Source organism: Phascolarctos cinereus, unplaced genomic scaffold (assembly GCF_003287225.1).
Source record: "Phascolarctos cinereus isolate Bilbo 61053 unplaced genomic scaffold, phaCin_HiC Scaffold_7;HRSCAF=346, whole genome shotgun sequence".
NCBI classification, from domain to species: Eukaryota; Metazoa; Chordata; class Mammalia; order Diprotodontia; family Phascolarctidae; genus Phascolarctos; species Phascolarctos cinereus.
The window spans coordinates 117,574,247-117,590,420 of record NW_027556180.1 but is presented as its reverse complement, the minus strand read 5'-3'; the positions used below and the strand labels follow the sequence as shown (position 1 = coordinate 117,590,420).

The 16,174-nt window shown below is 37.9% G+C and overlaps 1 protein-coding gene across 1 annotated transcript in view; it reads right to left on the bottom strand.

The window, feature by feature from the left end:
- Positions 1-12,132: 12,132 nt before the first annotated feature.
- The window catches only part of PIBF1 (progesterone immunomodulatory binding factor 1), a 302,692-nt gene continuing 298,650 nt past the window's right edge, over positions 12,133-16,174 (bottom strand). Inside the window, exon 18 of the mRNA XM_020992441.2 lies at positions 12,133-12,494. Within this exon, the coding sequence (XP_020848100.1) occupies positions 12,441-12,494 (54 nt within the window). The 3' untranslated portion in view covers positions 12,133-12,440. The remainder of the gene's footprint in view (positions 12,495-16,174) is intronic.

Sequence of the window (16,174 nt, the reverse complement as noted above, 5' to 3'; positions counted from 1 at the left end):
TGGTTGGGAAGCATCAAGCCTACCATCTCTTTACAAAAACAAAACAAAACAAAACAAAAAACCTTTCATTTCTTGCTGCCAGGAGCCAAACAGATCAAGTCTGATCTCCTTTCCACAAGAAAGCTATTCAAATGCTTGAAAACAACTTGAACGATTCCTCTTAGTCTTCTCTTCTTCAGACTAAACATTCTCACTTTCTTCTACCAGATTGAGGGCTCAGCAAAGCCTTTTACCATCCTGGTTACCCTCTTCTGGACACTCTACAGGTTGTCGATGTCCTTCTCAAACTGTGGTGCCCAGAACTGAACACAGTACTCCAGATGTGGTCTGACAAGGTCAAAGTCAAATGGGGTTTGGCATGGCCTGTTTTTGATAAAAAGCATGCTGCTCTCTGTAATCACTACTTCCTTTTTTTTTAAACTGCCCCTGATTCTTCTTTGTCCTCACCCAATTTTTAAAAAAACATTTTTATTTAAAGTTTTGAATTCCAAATTCTATCCCTCCCTACTTCACTCCCCTCCCTGCTCACTGAGACCAGAAACAATCAGATATAGGTAATACATGTGCAATTAAGTAAAACATTTTCATATTAGTTATTTTATAAAAGAAGATCTTAATAAAAGAAAAAAAATGAAAGAAAGTAAAAAATAGCATGCTTCAGTCTGTATTCAATCAATATCAGTTTTCTCTGGATGCAAATAGTATGCTTCATCATTAGTCCTTTGGATTGTCTTGGATCATTGTATTGCAACAATAGCTAAGCTATTCACAATTCTTCATCGAATAATCTTGCTGTTACTGTGTTCAATGTTCTCCTGGTTCTGTTCATTTCACTATGCATCACTTCACATAAGTCTTTCCAAGCTTTTCTGAAATCATCTTATAGCACAAAAATATTCCATTAAAATCCAATACCACAGCTTATTTAGCTATTCCTCAATTGATGGGTATCCTTTTGATTTCCAATTCTTAGCCACCACAAAAAGAGCTGCTATAAATATTTTTGTACAAATAGGTCTTTTTTCCTTTTTTTTGGATGTCTTTGGGACATTATGTGTTTGATTTTGAATTAATTTTTGGTTATTGCGCATTCAGAAACCTTTTGCAACCTCATATGGGGTTGAAACCTAGAATTTAAGAAGCACTGGTCTATGGTACTTTTTGTTTTGTCTGAGATCATGATTGCTACTCTGCTTTCTTTGCTTCAGCTGAAGCATAGTAGATTCTGCTCCAGCCCCCTACCTTTACCCTGTGTGTATCTCTTTGCTTCAGATGTATTTCTTGTAAACACCCTATTGTAGGATTCTGGTTTTTAATCCATTCTGCTATCCAACTCCATTTTATGGGTGAGTTCATCCCATTCACATTTATAGTTACGATAACTGTGTATTTCCCTCCATGCTATTTTTTGCTTATTTTCCCCCCTCTCTCCCTTACCCCTCCCCACCCTTTCCCTCATAACAAATGTTTTACTTCTGATCACTGCCTTCCCCAAAATACCCTCCTTTTTATCAGTCCCCTCTCCCCCTTTTATCATCCCCATCACTTTTTACTTCCTTATAGGGTAAGATAGATTTCTGTATTCAACTGAATGTGTATGTTATTTCTTCTTTGAGCCAATTTTGATGAGAGTAAGGTTTAAACTTTGCCTGCAAACACACCCCACCAACTCATCTTCTACATTATAATAACTTTTCATGCTTCTTTTATGTGGGATAATTTACCTCATTCAATCTCCCCCATCCTTCTTCCAATGCAATTTTCTTTCTCACTCCTTCATTTTTTGGGGGGTGGGTATTATCCTATCAAAGTCACTTTATATACATACCCTCCAACTACATATACTCCTTCTAATTGCTCTTATAGTAATAAAGTTGTTAAAAGTTGCAAATATTATCCTGCCATCTAGAAATATAAAAGTTTTAACCTTATTGAATTTCTTATGTTTTTCTCTTTGTTATTTCTTTTTTATCTTTCTATGTTTCTTTTGAATACTATATTTGGAGGTCAAATTTTTTATTTAACTCTGCTCTTTTAAATAGAAATGCTTGAAAGTCTTCTATTTTATTAAATGTCCACTTTTCCCCCTGCAAGATTATGTTCAGTTTTGCTGGGTAGGTGATTCTTGGTTGTAATCCTAACTCCTTTGCCTTTGAGTATATCATATTCCAAGCCCTCTGTTCTTTAATGAGGAAGTTGCCAAATCTGGTATAACCCTGATGTAGCTCCACAATATATGAATTGTTTCTTTTTGGCTGCCTTCAATATTCTGTCCTTGATCTGTCAGTTCTGGAATTTGATTGTGACATTCCTGGGAGTTTTCATTTTGGGATTTCTGTCAGGTAGTGATCGGGGGATTCTTTCAATTTCTATTTTGTGCTCTGGTCCTACTATATCAGGTCAGTTTTCTTTGATTATTTCTTTAAAGATGTCCAGGCTTTTTTTTTTTTATCATGGCTTTCAGGTAGTCCAATAATTCTTATGTTTTCTCTCTTGGATCTATTTTCTAGGTCAGCTGTTTTTCCAATGAGAAATCTCACTTTTTCTTTTTTTTTTACTTTTTTGATTTTGTTTTTATCATATCTTGATGTCTCATAGGGTCATTAATTTCCACTTGCTCAATTCTAATTTTTTTTTTAGGCAATTGAGGTTAAGTAACTTGCCCAGGGTCACACATCTAGTAAGTGTCAAGTGTTTGGTCTGAGGCCGGATTTGAACTCAGGTCCTCCTGACTTCAGAGCTGGTGCTTTATCCACTGTGCCACCACTGCCCCTCAATTTTAATTTTTAAGGAATTACTTTCTTCAGTGAGTTTTTGTACTTCTTTTTCCATTTGGCCAATTCTATTTTTTTAGGGAGTTATTTTCTTCAATAAATTTTTGTGTATTTTTTCCCATCCTATTGGCTCTTTTTTCATGATCCTCTTGCATTACTCTCATTTCTTTTCCCAATTTTTCTTCTACTTCTCTAATTTGCTTTTTAAAATCCTTTTAAAGCTCTTCCATGAATTCTTTTTGGGCTTGGGACCAAATTACATTTTTCTTCAAGGCTTCACATGTAGCCATTTTGACACTCCTCTTCTAAGTTTATGCCTTGATCCTTCTTATCACAATAGGAACTTTTTATAGTCAAGCTCTTTGCTTTTTGCTCATTTTTTTCTGCCTTTTTTTTTTTGGTGACTTAGTGTTTGTATGTGACAGTTGGGCTCTGGTCCTACACTGTCCTACATAAACTTTTTGTTCTGGGGCTGTGGGTCTTATTGCTCAATTCCACTGGGCTTAGCTGCTTGCTTTCTCTGAAGGGTAGGCTTCCCTTCTGGATTGTACTGGGGGCCAAGGGGAACTCCCTGTTGGCCTCCCCAGGCATGGGGTTTAGCTGCTGGTCTATCCCAGGGGTGGGGCCTTGCTGCTGGGTTGCTATGGAAACAAGGTCTCTCTGCTGGCTGACTCTAGTGGTAGGTCTTCTGTTGGTTGGCCCCAGGGCAGGTGTTCAAGACTAGTTAGCAATAAAGTTCTGGCCTTCCTTCCTTCCTGCTGGCTTTTTCTGGCTTTTGTCTTACACAGACTGCTCACTTGGCTAGGGGGCTGCTTGGTCTGCAGGGGGGTGGGCTCTTGCTGGTAAATCACCCCAGGCTTGAAGCCTTGCTGCAGGTCCCCTGCTGTGAGGCTGGCTGGTTGCTGCTGTTGCTGCTCATGGGACCTTGCTCCCCTCCCACCCTAGTGAGACAGATCTATCCTACCAGGCTGGTAAGCTGCTTCCCTGCTCCTAGATCAATTCTGAGGCACTTTTCAAGTTGTTCCAAGGGGAATTTGGTAGGGTTCTGGAGGGTTCCTTCTTCATTCTTGGCACCAGTGAATATACCTTTTAAATAAATAATATTACCTAACCTCCTTTACTCTGTTATTTTTCTTTTGAATAATATACACTCAGCCATGTTCTACTGGTGAGTTTTACATCACTTCAAATCTCTGTGATACCCATGAGGTCAAATTTGACATCTTGCCTTAGTATTTCTAGCTTATGTTGCTGTTGCTTAAACTTTGTTCCTTTATTCTAAGGCTATTGAGGTCATGGGTCTGGCTCTTAATGTTTATTTCTTTTTGTTTTGTTTTTGTTTTTTTGTTTTAGACTTCATTTTGTGAACTTGTAGATGTTTTAACTGATTTTTATCTTTTACTGTATCTATTCTCTATTATATCTAGCTTGGGAGATATACATGGGCAATTTTCTCTGTTTTATTTCAATTTAGATTTTTTAAAATCTAGTTTTTAATTTTAATTTAGATTTTGATTATCTTAATTTACATTTTTAACTAAGGGTTGCAATATACTAGGCAAGTATATTATCACTAATCTTTGTTAGGTATACTCCATGCCTAGCTAGGAGGAACTTGTCATTTCTATATTTTAATGACACCAAATCCTTCTTTTAGAGGCCATTGTCTAAGACAACTAGTCACAGCTAAGTGACTTTTGGGACATCCTGTATACTTCCCAGATTGATTTTTTTTTCTCTTCTACGTCCAGCAGTAAGAAAAATATCACCTATGTCCCTTTGGTTGTTCCTTTCCCAAGACTTTGTAATCTTTGGCAAATTGTAACATTTTATCTGCTTCCAGATAATGTGTAAATGAGGAATACAGTTGGCCAATCAATTATTAGTCAACAAGCACTTATTAAGTGTTTACTATGTATCAGTCACTGTTCCAACCAGCAATATAAAGAGAAAAGTGAAATATCCCTTGCTTTCAAGAAGCTTATATTCTAACGGAGGAGGCAGTATTGTTAATGAGAGGGACAATATATACAAACTGAGTTAAGTGCAGAGTAGTTTTTGGGAGAAGCGTTTGGAAAACCAGCTGGGGGAATCAGAAAAGGCTTTGTGTAGAAAGTAGCAACTGAGTTTAGACATGAAGGAAGTGAAGAAGATATACATTCTAGGCATGGGGGACAAAGGGAGGGAGAGGGAAGATAGAATGGCCTATGTATAGAATAGGGAGTAGTCCAGTAGGAATCTGAGTAGGAGAGTAATCTAAAAAGGCTAAAAAGCTATGAAGGAGCCAGATTGTGAAGAGGTTTAAATATCAAACAGAGGAGTTTATGCGTGATCCTTGAGGAAATAGGCAAGTATTGGAATTTAGTGAGCAGCGGAATAGAATGGTTCCCTCTATGCTTTGGGAAAATCACTGTGCTAAGGAGGATGTTGTGGAATGGGTGAAGTCTTGAATAAGGGGATCAAGGAAGAGACTATTGTAATTGTCCAGGGAATAAGTAATAGAGACGGAACAAGGGAGGTGGCTGTGTTAGTGGAAATGAGGGGGGAAATGTGGAAGATACTGTAAAGTTGGAAATGACAAGATTTGGAAACTGATTAGACTTATGGGGTGAGTGAGAGTGAAGAGTCAAAAGTGGGTAACTGTAAGGATAGTCAATGAAAAGTAGAGAATATTAGAGATTCTAAAAACAGAGGATCCATTAATCAAGCAATATGTTTGTCCAGTTTATCAGCCTGTGGGCTGTTATCTGTGGTGGTTACAAAGAAATATATTCAAGATATGATTCCTGTCCTTAGGGAGTTTACAATCCGGTTGGAGAGGAGAGGATAAAGGTCGAAGGCTGTGGGATGGTATAGACAAGCCTTTTTCTAGACCTGTTTCAAAGTAGGGCAAGGTAAACTTGAGCTAGCATGTCAGAAAAATCTTTATGGATGAAGTAGCCCTTGAAAGTTTTGACAAGATGAAGAAGGGTGGGTAGGAAAGGGAATTTCAACCCATGAAGAATCATTCTTGTAAAGGCCTAGAAGTAAAAATTCCTAGGGTATTCCTTGAGGACAGTGAATGGATCAACCCAATTGGGGCAGAAAGCTGGGCTGGTGGGAAGTAATAATAGCTAACGTTTATAATAGAACTTAAAAGTTTGTAAGGTATTTTACATACATTATCTCATTTGATCCTATTTTTATTTCCATTTTATATGTGGGAAAACTTGGGCTGGATAATGCAGCTTTTAAGTATCCCGTTTGGGATTTGGAGCTGGTCTCCCTAACTCAAAATCTTGTGCTCTGTCCACTTTGGCTGGCTCTGGTAGAGAATAAAACTGGAATCCTGGGTTCATGATAGATTGTAGAGGGCCTTCAATAGCTAGGTTATGAGATTTGGTTTTAATCCTGTGGCCAATGAGGAGTTGCTCACTTAAGGTTTTGGGGCGGGGAAAGAACATGACCTGAACTGTACGTTAAGTTTAATCAAATAATTTGTGTGTAGTTTAGATTAGAGCAGGGGAGATTGGAGGCAATGAGAAAGGTTAAGGGATTGTTGCATCGTGAGGACATGAAGAGATAAAGGGCTTCACAAGGTTTTTGCTTTAAAAATTGAGCAAATTTTAAACTTGTAGGGATTAGACTCGTATCAGAAGTGAGATTTCTCTGGTTGCCAGGATAAGGAATTATAGTTAACAGGTTAATAAATAACCTTTGGTCAAGATTTTGCCAATAAGGAAAAATCATTGCAGGAGAGCCAAAGATTAAATAATATGAGTTCAAATACCTACCCAAACTCTTAAATTTAATTGAGTCAAAGAAAAATCATTTCAACATTTTACCATTTCTTGTTTGTTTTTTTCACCACAAACTTTCTACCCTTGTTCCCTACGCTACAAACAAAATAAACAAAAAACCACCCAAACCCTTAAATAATTAAATAATTGTTAACATTTGCATAGTATTTTAAAGTTTGCAAAGCACTTTACATGTATCATCTCATTTGATTCTCACAAAAACCCTCTAAGTAGGTTTTATTGTCTTCAGAGGAAACTGATTGAGAGGTTAAGTGACTTGCCTAGGGCTGTTCAGTTAGCTTGGAGGCCAGAATCCAAATCTGGTCTTCAGGACTCCAAATTCAGCACTCTCCACTGAGCCATCCAGGCTACTCCTTTGTGGTTGAGTCATTTCCGTTGTGTCAGATATTTCATGACCCCATTTGGAGTTTTCTTGGCAAAGATACTGAAGTGGTTTGCTATTTCCTTCTCCAAGGCTATGCCTAGGTGATGAAAAATTATCAGCTGGGAAAAATTGTCTGCTGTTTTTGATCACTTTAGTGACTGAATTTGATTGGCTGTGTGACTAAGTCAATTATTTGTACAAAAGTCCATCATCAAAAAAAACCCTCATGAAAGAGATCTAATTAGATTTTCAAATTGGTGTAATCATGACAGATGGGAAGATAGAGACAAGATGATGGCCCCTGCTCAAAATTTTACTTCTGTTAAGTCCACTGAAGTTTTTAAAGGGCAACTAGGCTGCACAGTGGATAGAGCTCCAGGACTGTAGTCAGGAAGATTCGAGTTCAAATCTAGCCTCAGACACTTACTAGTTGTATTACCCTGGGCAAGTCACTTAACCCTGTTTGCCTCAGTTCCTCATCTGTAAAATAAGCTGGAAAAGGAAATTGCAAATCACTCCAGTAGCTTTGTCTAGAAAACCCCAAATCGGGTCATAAAGAGATGGAAATGACTGAACAACAAGAGGTTTTAATGGCCTACAGGTTCAGTGTAAGTCAGTACATTGCAGCCTAATATGGCACCTAAAAACCTAGGGTGATCATGAATTAATAGCAGCTTAGGATATAGAAGGAAGGAGATGTTTGAGAGTCTTGATGTATTTCTGCCCTGGTTAGACCTCATCTGGAATACTGTTTCATTGTGGGTGTCACAATTTAGCAAACACATTGACACGTGACTAGGATCATTAGGAAATAGAAACCAGGTCATACTAAAATGGGAAGAAGTGTGAAATTTTAACCTTGAGAAGTTTTGGTACCTTTAGGCCACCCACATGATACAACACGCTAAAACAAGCATTTAAAAAAGTTTTGACCATGAAGGGATTGAGGAAATGTTGCCCTCCTTATGCTTCCCTTTTTCAGTTCCCTTGATGAGACTGTGATAGCTAGTTTGCTTAGATCTCCTGGGGAAACCTTACCAAAGCATATCAATAATAATGAATAAATCAAGATGCTTTTAACCAGATATAGATTAAGGAGACCAGAGGTAAGAAAAGCAGAGAGATTAAGTGTGTAGAGTGAAGTTTGCAGCCAAGGCGAATAATGTTTGAGAGGATGGTACTTAGAGTGTATGGGGAATGGCCATGCTTGTATTTAGGATCACATCTTTAATGCTGGTGACATTTTGACTACACATGTTCAGAACATTAAAAACTTGCTTAATTATAGCACTAACAAGGCTGACATTCAGGGAGTAACATATGCTATGAACTAAAGGTTTGGGGGATACAAATTTAATTTTAGTCAGTCTTACAAGTGTCTAATTGTTCTCTGGTTGTTAATGAGAATATGAAATTAGCTATATTATTGTGGATCAAATTTATAATAGGCAACTATCTGAGAAGTGTAGCATAGGGAGTCAAGGAAGACTCCATCTGACACACACACACACACACACACACACACACACACACACACTTGCTATGTGGCACTGGGCAAATCACTTAACCTCTTGTTCTTGGGTTGTTTCTCGCTCATGTCAGACTTTTTGTGAACCAATTTGGAGTTTTCTTGGCGAAGATACTGGAGTGGTTTGCCATTTCCTTCTCTAGCTCATTTTACCGATGAGGAAACTGAGACAAATAAGGTTACATGACTTGCCCAGGTTCACATAGCTAGTAAGTGTCTGTGGTTGGACTCAAATTCAGATGCTTCATCTACTGCATTCCTAGCTGCAGGGCTTGCTTTTATCTCTAGATCAAGCAGAATGTGGAGCTTCTGTAGCGGGGAGGCTAATAATGATTCATTGGGTTACTGGTGAGGTATATTTGCTTGCTTTGGGTCTTCCACAAGCTCATGGTGAGTTGGTATTCTTGGGTGGTGGGTGTCTTTTGCACAATTTGTTGACAGGTGCACTTGTATTGTTTTTTAAAGGTCTGCAAAGCACTTTACAAATATCTCATTTTATCCTCACAACAACCCTAGTGGAGTTATTATCATCATCTTTATTTTACACAGGCTGGATTTGAACTCCGGTCTTCTTGACTCCAGGTCCAGCGCTCTATCTACCCAGAACATAGCAAAATGAAACAGTGAATGACTGTATCCTCCTTGGTTCTCTTTCTTGGGGAATCTCTTTTGTGGTTTTTGATGCTTTCAATGATGGTGTCTGATGAGAGATTATGTTATAAAGAAAAAACTGGGGGTCCTGTCCCTCTTCTGCCAACATCTGACCTATGAAAATGAGCCTTGGTCTTTTGCCTCATGAAAGTTTGATCTTTAATTTTAGGTGAAGATCTGACCTTGAGAGTGTTGAAAGGTCAGGCTTCTAGGAATCTGGAAGTCCTGTAGTTGGAGTTTAGCTAAGTTGGTTTTGCAGCCATCACAGCATCTATCTTCCCTGGAGGATCTCTAGGACCTTCGGGACCCAGCTGGGAAGTAGCTGAGACGAGGTTTCATTTCTGGTAGCATGATACATTTTGACCATGAGATCAAGGTAATATAGCTATTGTGCAAAGCATTCCTCATAGACAGAGGCAGCATAATAGGGGAGAGTGGGCTTCTAAGGTGGTCGTGGTAAATTGTACTTTTGGTATGTTTTTGAAATAAATATCCTGTTGTGAAAAAAAATGAAGTGAATGCTATTAGTTTTAAGTGATAACCACTACCCTTAAAAAAGTGGCAGGATCAGGATAGATGGAGGTGAGATAGCAATTCCTTATAGGGCAGAGCAATGAAAAGGGTAAAGAAGGAAAGACTGAACTAGAAAATAACAGAAGGCTGTGGTGTTGTTGGGTGATAAGATGAAATGGATTCTGGGCCCCTAAAAAACCTGTATTTACTTTTAATACAATACTTGGTGTGTCTCTCAGAAACTGTATACTCTCTGTCTCCTGAATAATTGCAAAGATTTGTGTTCATAACATCGTGTGGATTCAAACCAATGAATGATAAGATGGAATTTTAAAAGAACCTGGGATTGATGGGTCTTTCCCCCATTTTAAGTGGAGTTATTAGTTTGTTGTAATTTAATATATTATATATAACACATTAAATATTATATGTATATAATATATACTATTATAGAAATATATATTTATATTATATATAATTGTTACATGTAACATATAATATATGTAATATATACTATTATATAAATATATAAAATATATTTATCATATATAATTATATATATAAATAAATTACAACAAACTAATAACTCCACTTAAAATGGGGGAAAGACCCATCAATCCCAGGTTCTTTTAAAATTCCATCTTATCATTGGTTTGAATCCACACGATGTCATGAACACATAAATTTTTGCATATATATGCATATATGCATTTATATAGATGATATAATTATATGGCAATATTATATATTATGGTATATTAATTATATTTATATAATGTGTTATAATATAATGTATTAATATCATGATATAACATGATATATAATACATATGACTCAGCAATACTAATTATATATTATATTATATTATATTATATCATAGTACATTATATTATAACATGTTATAATATATTAATATTAATTGTAGTGAGTTCATATTCTTGGTATATTTTTGGAATATATTTTGGAGTTGGTATATATTATAAATTAATGAATTGTAAGACAATATTGGGAAAAAGACTAATCTCAAAGAAAAGATTACTTTTATGTGACTTTGCTGCAGACTTATTTATGGTGCATCTAATTTAAATGAAAGAAGTAATAGGACTTAACTATCCCTAAGAACAGCTTTTTTTGGCCTCTCCCTGCACCTGACCCTGTAGCATGTTGCCTTTCAAGGATACTCTTAAAAAAATCAACAGAGAGAAATGTTGCTACAAAATATAAAAATCAGAGACCACGATGGTTAATCCAAGAGGCAGACCCGGAATAGGGGACAGAAAATGGATCTAGGAGTTTGAGTCCTGATTGGCTATGTGACCCTGGTGAATCTCTTCATTGCTTAGAGAGGACGTCAGGCAACATGCTAAGATGCAGAGAAAGTGCTAGTGAGCGCTTCTTTGCCAGGTGAAGGGTGGAGAGATGACTGGATTGGGAGTCAGACACCAGTGCAGTGACTCTGGCCAAGTCAGTTAACTTCTCACAGCCTCACTTTCCTCACATGTAAAACGGGAATAATAACAGCACCAATCACACAGGGCTATTCTGGAAATCAAATGACATAATAAAATATGTAAAGTGCTTTGCAAATTTTAGGCACTATATAAACGCTAGCTATATTATTTCTTACATAGATGAAAACAGTCCAAAAATATATGTTGTTGTTCACTCATTTCAGTTGTGTCCAACTCTCTTTTGGGGTTTTCTTGGCAAAGATAATGCAGTGGTTTGCCATTTCCTTTTCCAGCTCATTTTACAGATGAGGAAACTGAAGCAAACAGGGTTAAATGACTTGCCCAGGGTCCCACAGCTAGGAAGTGTCTGAGGCCAGATTTGAACTCAGGAAGATGAGTCTTCCTGACTCCAGGCCCAGTACACTATCCTTAAAATGTTTAATCTGGTATAATTTAAGACAAAAAAAGTGTGAAATAAATAAAATCCTACTGTCCTTATGTTGGCATGAAATTTAGGTTATACTATACCTGGCTGCTTGTTGATGCAAAGACTTGTTTAACTGTATTTTTATTAGATTACTGATTATCTGAAATAGGAAATGTACAGAGCCAAGAGAATTAGTATCCAATATGTAATTAAATGGCAATTGACCCCACCTACTTCTTGAAGCCTTCCACGAAGCTAGATTTGTTAGTGTCCTCCCTCTCCTGCTCAATTTTCCATTACATACACACAAACACATACATGTATGCATACATACATATTCACATAAATATCTTTTACGTGTGTGTGCGCGCGTGTGTGTCCTGTTCTCTCCACCACTCCTCCCCCCAGAGAGCTCCTTGAGGCCAAGGACTGTTTTGTATCTGAATCTGCATTCCCAGCTCCTAGCACAGTGCTTGGTATATAGTAGATATTTAATAAGTGTTCAATTAAAATGAATTGCTTACTAGGATGATTCATACAATGGCCTAGTAATAATCTAAAATACGTTAAATCCTAAATTTAAAGGGCTGGGACATTTTTTGAAAAAAAAAAGATGAACAGAAATACAATTTATAAGACATATACTTTAATGTAAATTAAACAATTATAAAAACTTTCTTGTTAGCCTAGATCATAAATAATTCAGTAAAAATTATTCCGTATCATAATAGATAAAAATAAGTATGAATTTTTTTTATATTTTATGTGGCTTATTATAGTGAGATTAGCTAGCACAATTCAACTTTAAAAATATGGCTAAAATAAAATTCAAAACAATCATTTCAAAGTACAAAGAACATGATTAGGGTTAATATTTCTCCGCAGTAAATCCTTTCAAAGTGATTGTCAAAATTTGAAGTTCTTCCAAAAAATTATGTCCTTTTTGTCTTCACTGTCTTAAGCCCCTCAGATGATCCTTTTTTGGTCTGTAAAGTGAAAGAATACAAAAAGCGTGGTCAACTAGATCAGCTAAGAGTTTATAAACAGGTCATATACAGCTAGGTTTTTCATGAAATTGTCAGGTTGTGACAGAGTAGTAATTATTTGCTTTTCTTAACTTAGAACTACTGACAATTTAATGGCAAAGAGTTATGTTTACATAACAAGAAGAAAAAAAACTAGTATCAATATTTAACAGTAAGCTAACTGTAACTTATTCCACAGAGGTCTGTGTTTTCTGGATCTATTTACCTCTCACTGAGAATGATATGTAAGGACAAAAGTTACATCTGGAGGTGATCTTCTTAAAGCATCTTGTCAATCCCCTGCTAATCAAACTTTGCAGCTCCCTGTTAACTCTGGGATCAAATCCAGACTGCCTTATTGGACATTTAACACCCAACACAAACTGACTCCAAGCACCTAGGTGGGGTACTTGGGAGTCAGGCAGACCCAAGTGCAAATCCTGCCTCCCATACTCATTAGCTGTGACCCTGGAGAAGTAAGTTAACTTGTTCAGGCTGTAATTCCCTCCTGTGAGGTGGCTGGTCTTCGGGATCTCCATAGTCCCAGCTCTAAATTTATGACCTTATGATATCTACCTATATTTATTCTATAATCCTCCCCTCCATGAACTCTAAGGGCTAGTGGAATTGGTCACTGCCTTACTGTTCTTCACACATAGCCTCTCACCTCTTATGTCTGTGCTTGCACCTGTGCACGTTACTTCTTCTCATGTCCTCTGGTTCGGGGTATGTGACATTCCATCTGTGTCTCTTGGCAGGTTCTCTTTTCTATGCCTTTAATACACTTCCTTCTTCCTTATCTCTGTCTCCCAGACCCTGAAGAGTCATTCTCAGGCTCAGCTCAGGTGGCGCCTCCTCTGGAGGTCACACACAGCTTCCCCAATCCACTGTGCGCTTATTTTGTACCTAGTCTACATTCACTGTGTAGACCTGTGACCATGTCGTATTTCACCTGTAGACTATAATATATAGTCTATATATATCTATATATGAGGGCAAAGACTGTCACACTTTTGTGTTTGCATTCCTAGCTCCTAGCACAGTGCCTGTCACACAGTAGGCACAAAATAAATGCTGGACTGATTGACAACTATATATTAGTTCTTTTATTTTTCAATAATTCATTCTGTATTACACTCTCTGAATCAGCTGTAATAAACTTTCCTTTCTTCAAGTCCTCAGCTACCCTGCCCCCCCTGAGCCCCAAACCTTAGCAGACAACCTAGCCAATCAGCACTGTTTCTGATGAGCTTCCTCATTTTCCCTATTCTATCTTTTTTTTTTCTTTTTTGGCTAGGCAATAGGGTTAAGTGACTTGCCCAAGGTCACACAGCTAGTAAATGTTAAGTGTCGGAGGTCGGATTTGAACTCAGGTCCTCCTGACTCTAGGGCTGGGTTTCTATCCACGCTTCACCTAGCTGCCCCATTATCCCTACCGCAAAACTTCCACATGTTTATTCACCTTTTCCTCCTTTGTTTTAGTCTCTGAGGAAGAAGACCTTCTCCTTGCCAAGAAAGGCCCTCTACAGGTAGCCCTGATTCTTTTTGCCTCTGGGTGTGTATGTATGTGTGTTTGCCTATATCTCTTAAGGATAACATTTACATCTGGAAGTGATATTCCTAAAGCATCTCATCAGTCCTCTGCTCATTAAACACAGCAGCTCTCCAGTTACTCTAGGATCAATACAAACTGTCCTACTGGACATTTAAATAAAGCTCCCCAGAGGTAGTTGGTGGTACTGTGGAGGGAGTGCTCTGCCTGAAATCTCCTTCTGCCTATTTAGTCACTTTGAGCTTTGTCAGGCACACTTCTGTAGGGAATGTCTTCAGCTGCTTCTGTTGCTACTTTCTTGGACTACTAAGTGTTGTAGTATTCCAGGATCTCAATGGCAGCTCAGGTTGGAGACCTGCAAGCTTTCAGTGTTCCCAAATTGGTGATCCAGGGCAAAGCCTGATTGCTACTTTCTCCTTTCTCCTCTGTCCTGTTCCCTCCCCTCTCTCAAGTTGAGCTCTGCAAATTCTAGTTCGTGTCCGAGCAACATGCTTGTGGACTTGCTCTATTTGGAGTTCCAGTAGATTGTGACTGAGTCTGACAGAACTGAAAGTTTTCCTTTGATCTGGGATTCCCACTCCAGTCATTATTCTTCAGGCTTCAGAATGGGTTGGAGCTGAGATTCTGCTCTGCTCTGAGGGTCTGAGCCACATGGACAGTGCTTCTGAACTTGCTCTTTCCTTGGTATACATGACCTAGGGTCTGTGACCAGTGCTTACCCTGGGATGCTACCCCTAGGCACAGGTTTTCTCTTCTCTTCCCCCTGGCTCTATGAGCTACAGGTGGGTAGCAACAGAATACTCGTTGGTAACTATTCCTGAAACCTGCACAAGTTTTGGCCCTTCTGTGCTGGCTTTGGGACCTCTTCTTGTCCTGGTATATAGCCTCTCCTTATACTGGAATGTTTCAGGGGGGTGCTACTGGAATGCTCCACAGGGAAGCTCTTAGCTAGAGCTTGCTGCCCAGTGTTCACACATCTCTTTTTGCTGATGCCAACCTTGGAAAAATGACTCACAGTGATTTTTTTTCTTGGATTTCCAAATCACGAAATCCAAGTCTGGTGTGTTTTCTAGATCCATGTAAACTACTTGGTTGGGTGGGGGGAATGTTGGGAGGAGACTCATTGTAATTCTTCCTGCTACTATGCCATGTTGCCTCTGCCTCCTGCAAACATTTATTTTCTCTTTCCTACCCACCCCATCACTGAAAAAAAAGGGGGAAAAAATTCCCTTTATTACAAGTATTTATGGTCAAACAAAATGTTGACTGAATCCAACTCCATCTGTGGGTGGGTAGGGGAGATATGCAGCAGTTAAATTTTCATTAGTTAACAATACCTCCTTCTAACAAAAAATTGAATAGTTTATATTAACACTTGCTATTTGCAGCTGCTTTGGTCACTGTGTTGCCGGCTGTCCTTGCATGATCCTTTAACAACAATAAGACAGTCCCTTTTGTCTCTAGCTTTTGGACAGTAGATGCATATAAGTCTTAATTTTGCCTGGTCTGGTGCAGAATGTAGCTCTAGTACCTCTTAAAATGACTCCTCTCCCCCCCCCCCCAATAGTCAGAGTATGAAAAGCATAATGAAACAAGTCAGATATACTATCAGATGACTTTTATCTTGATAACCCTTTGGGTTATTTGAACACTAGTATGTCTTCTTCACATTACATTATTTAACCTGTATACCCAATGAGATGGTGACTTAGGTAATGCATTCTTTCTTTGGTACGTCTCTCTATCTGTGAAAAATTTTAACTTTTAACTGGGAGAGATGCACTTTTTGAACACGGTTTTCCTTCTCTCCACTCAGTTTATTGCTTCTAATTATTTAAATATTGCAAAATATTGCAAAAAAAAATGGAGTTTTTTCTTAAACATAATGCCTCCAAATTAGATTTTTTTAAAAAGGCTATTATTAATAGTAAGTAACAACTTATGTTAATTTTGTTAACATCTCTTTATGATTATTATATTAATGCACATGTAGTTTCATAAAGGGCCATTATAAATCCATAAAGTTTACAGGTAGTCAGTACATTTAGATCATATAGATCTAGAGCTGGAAAGAAGCTTGTCCTTGTTC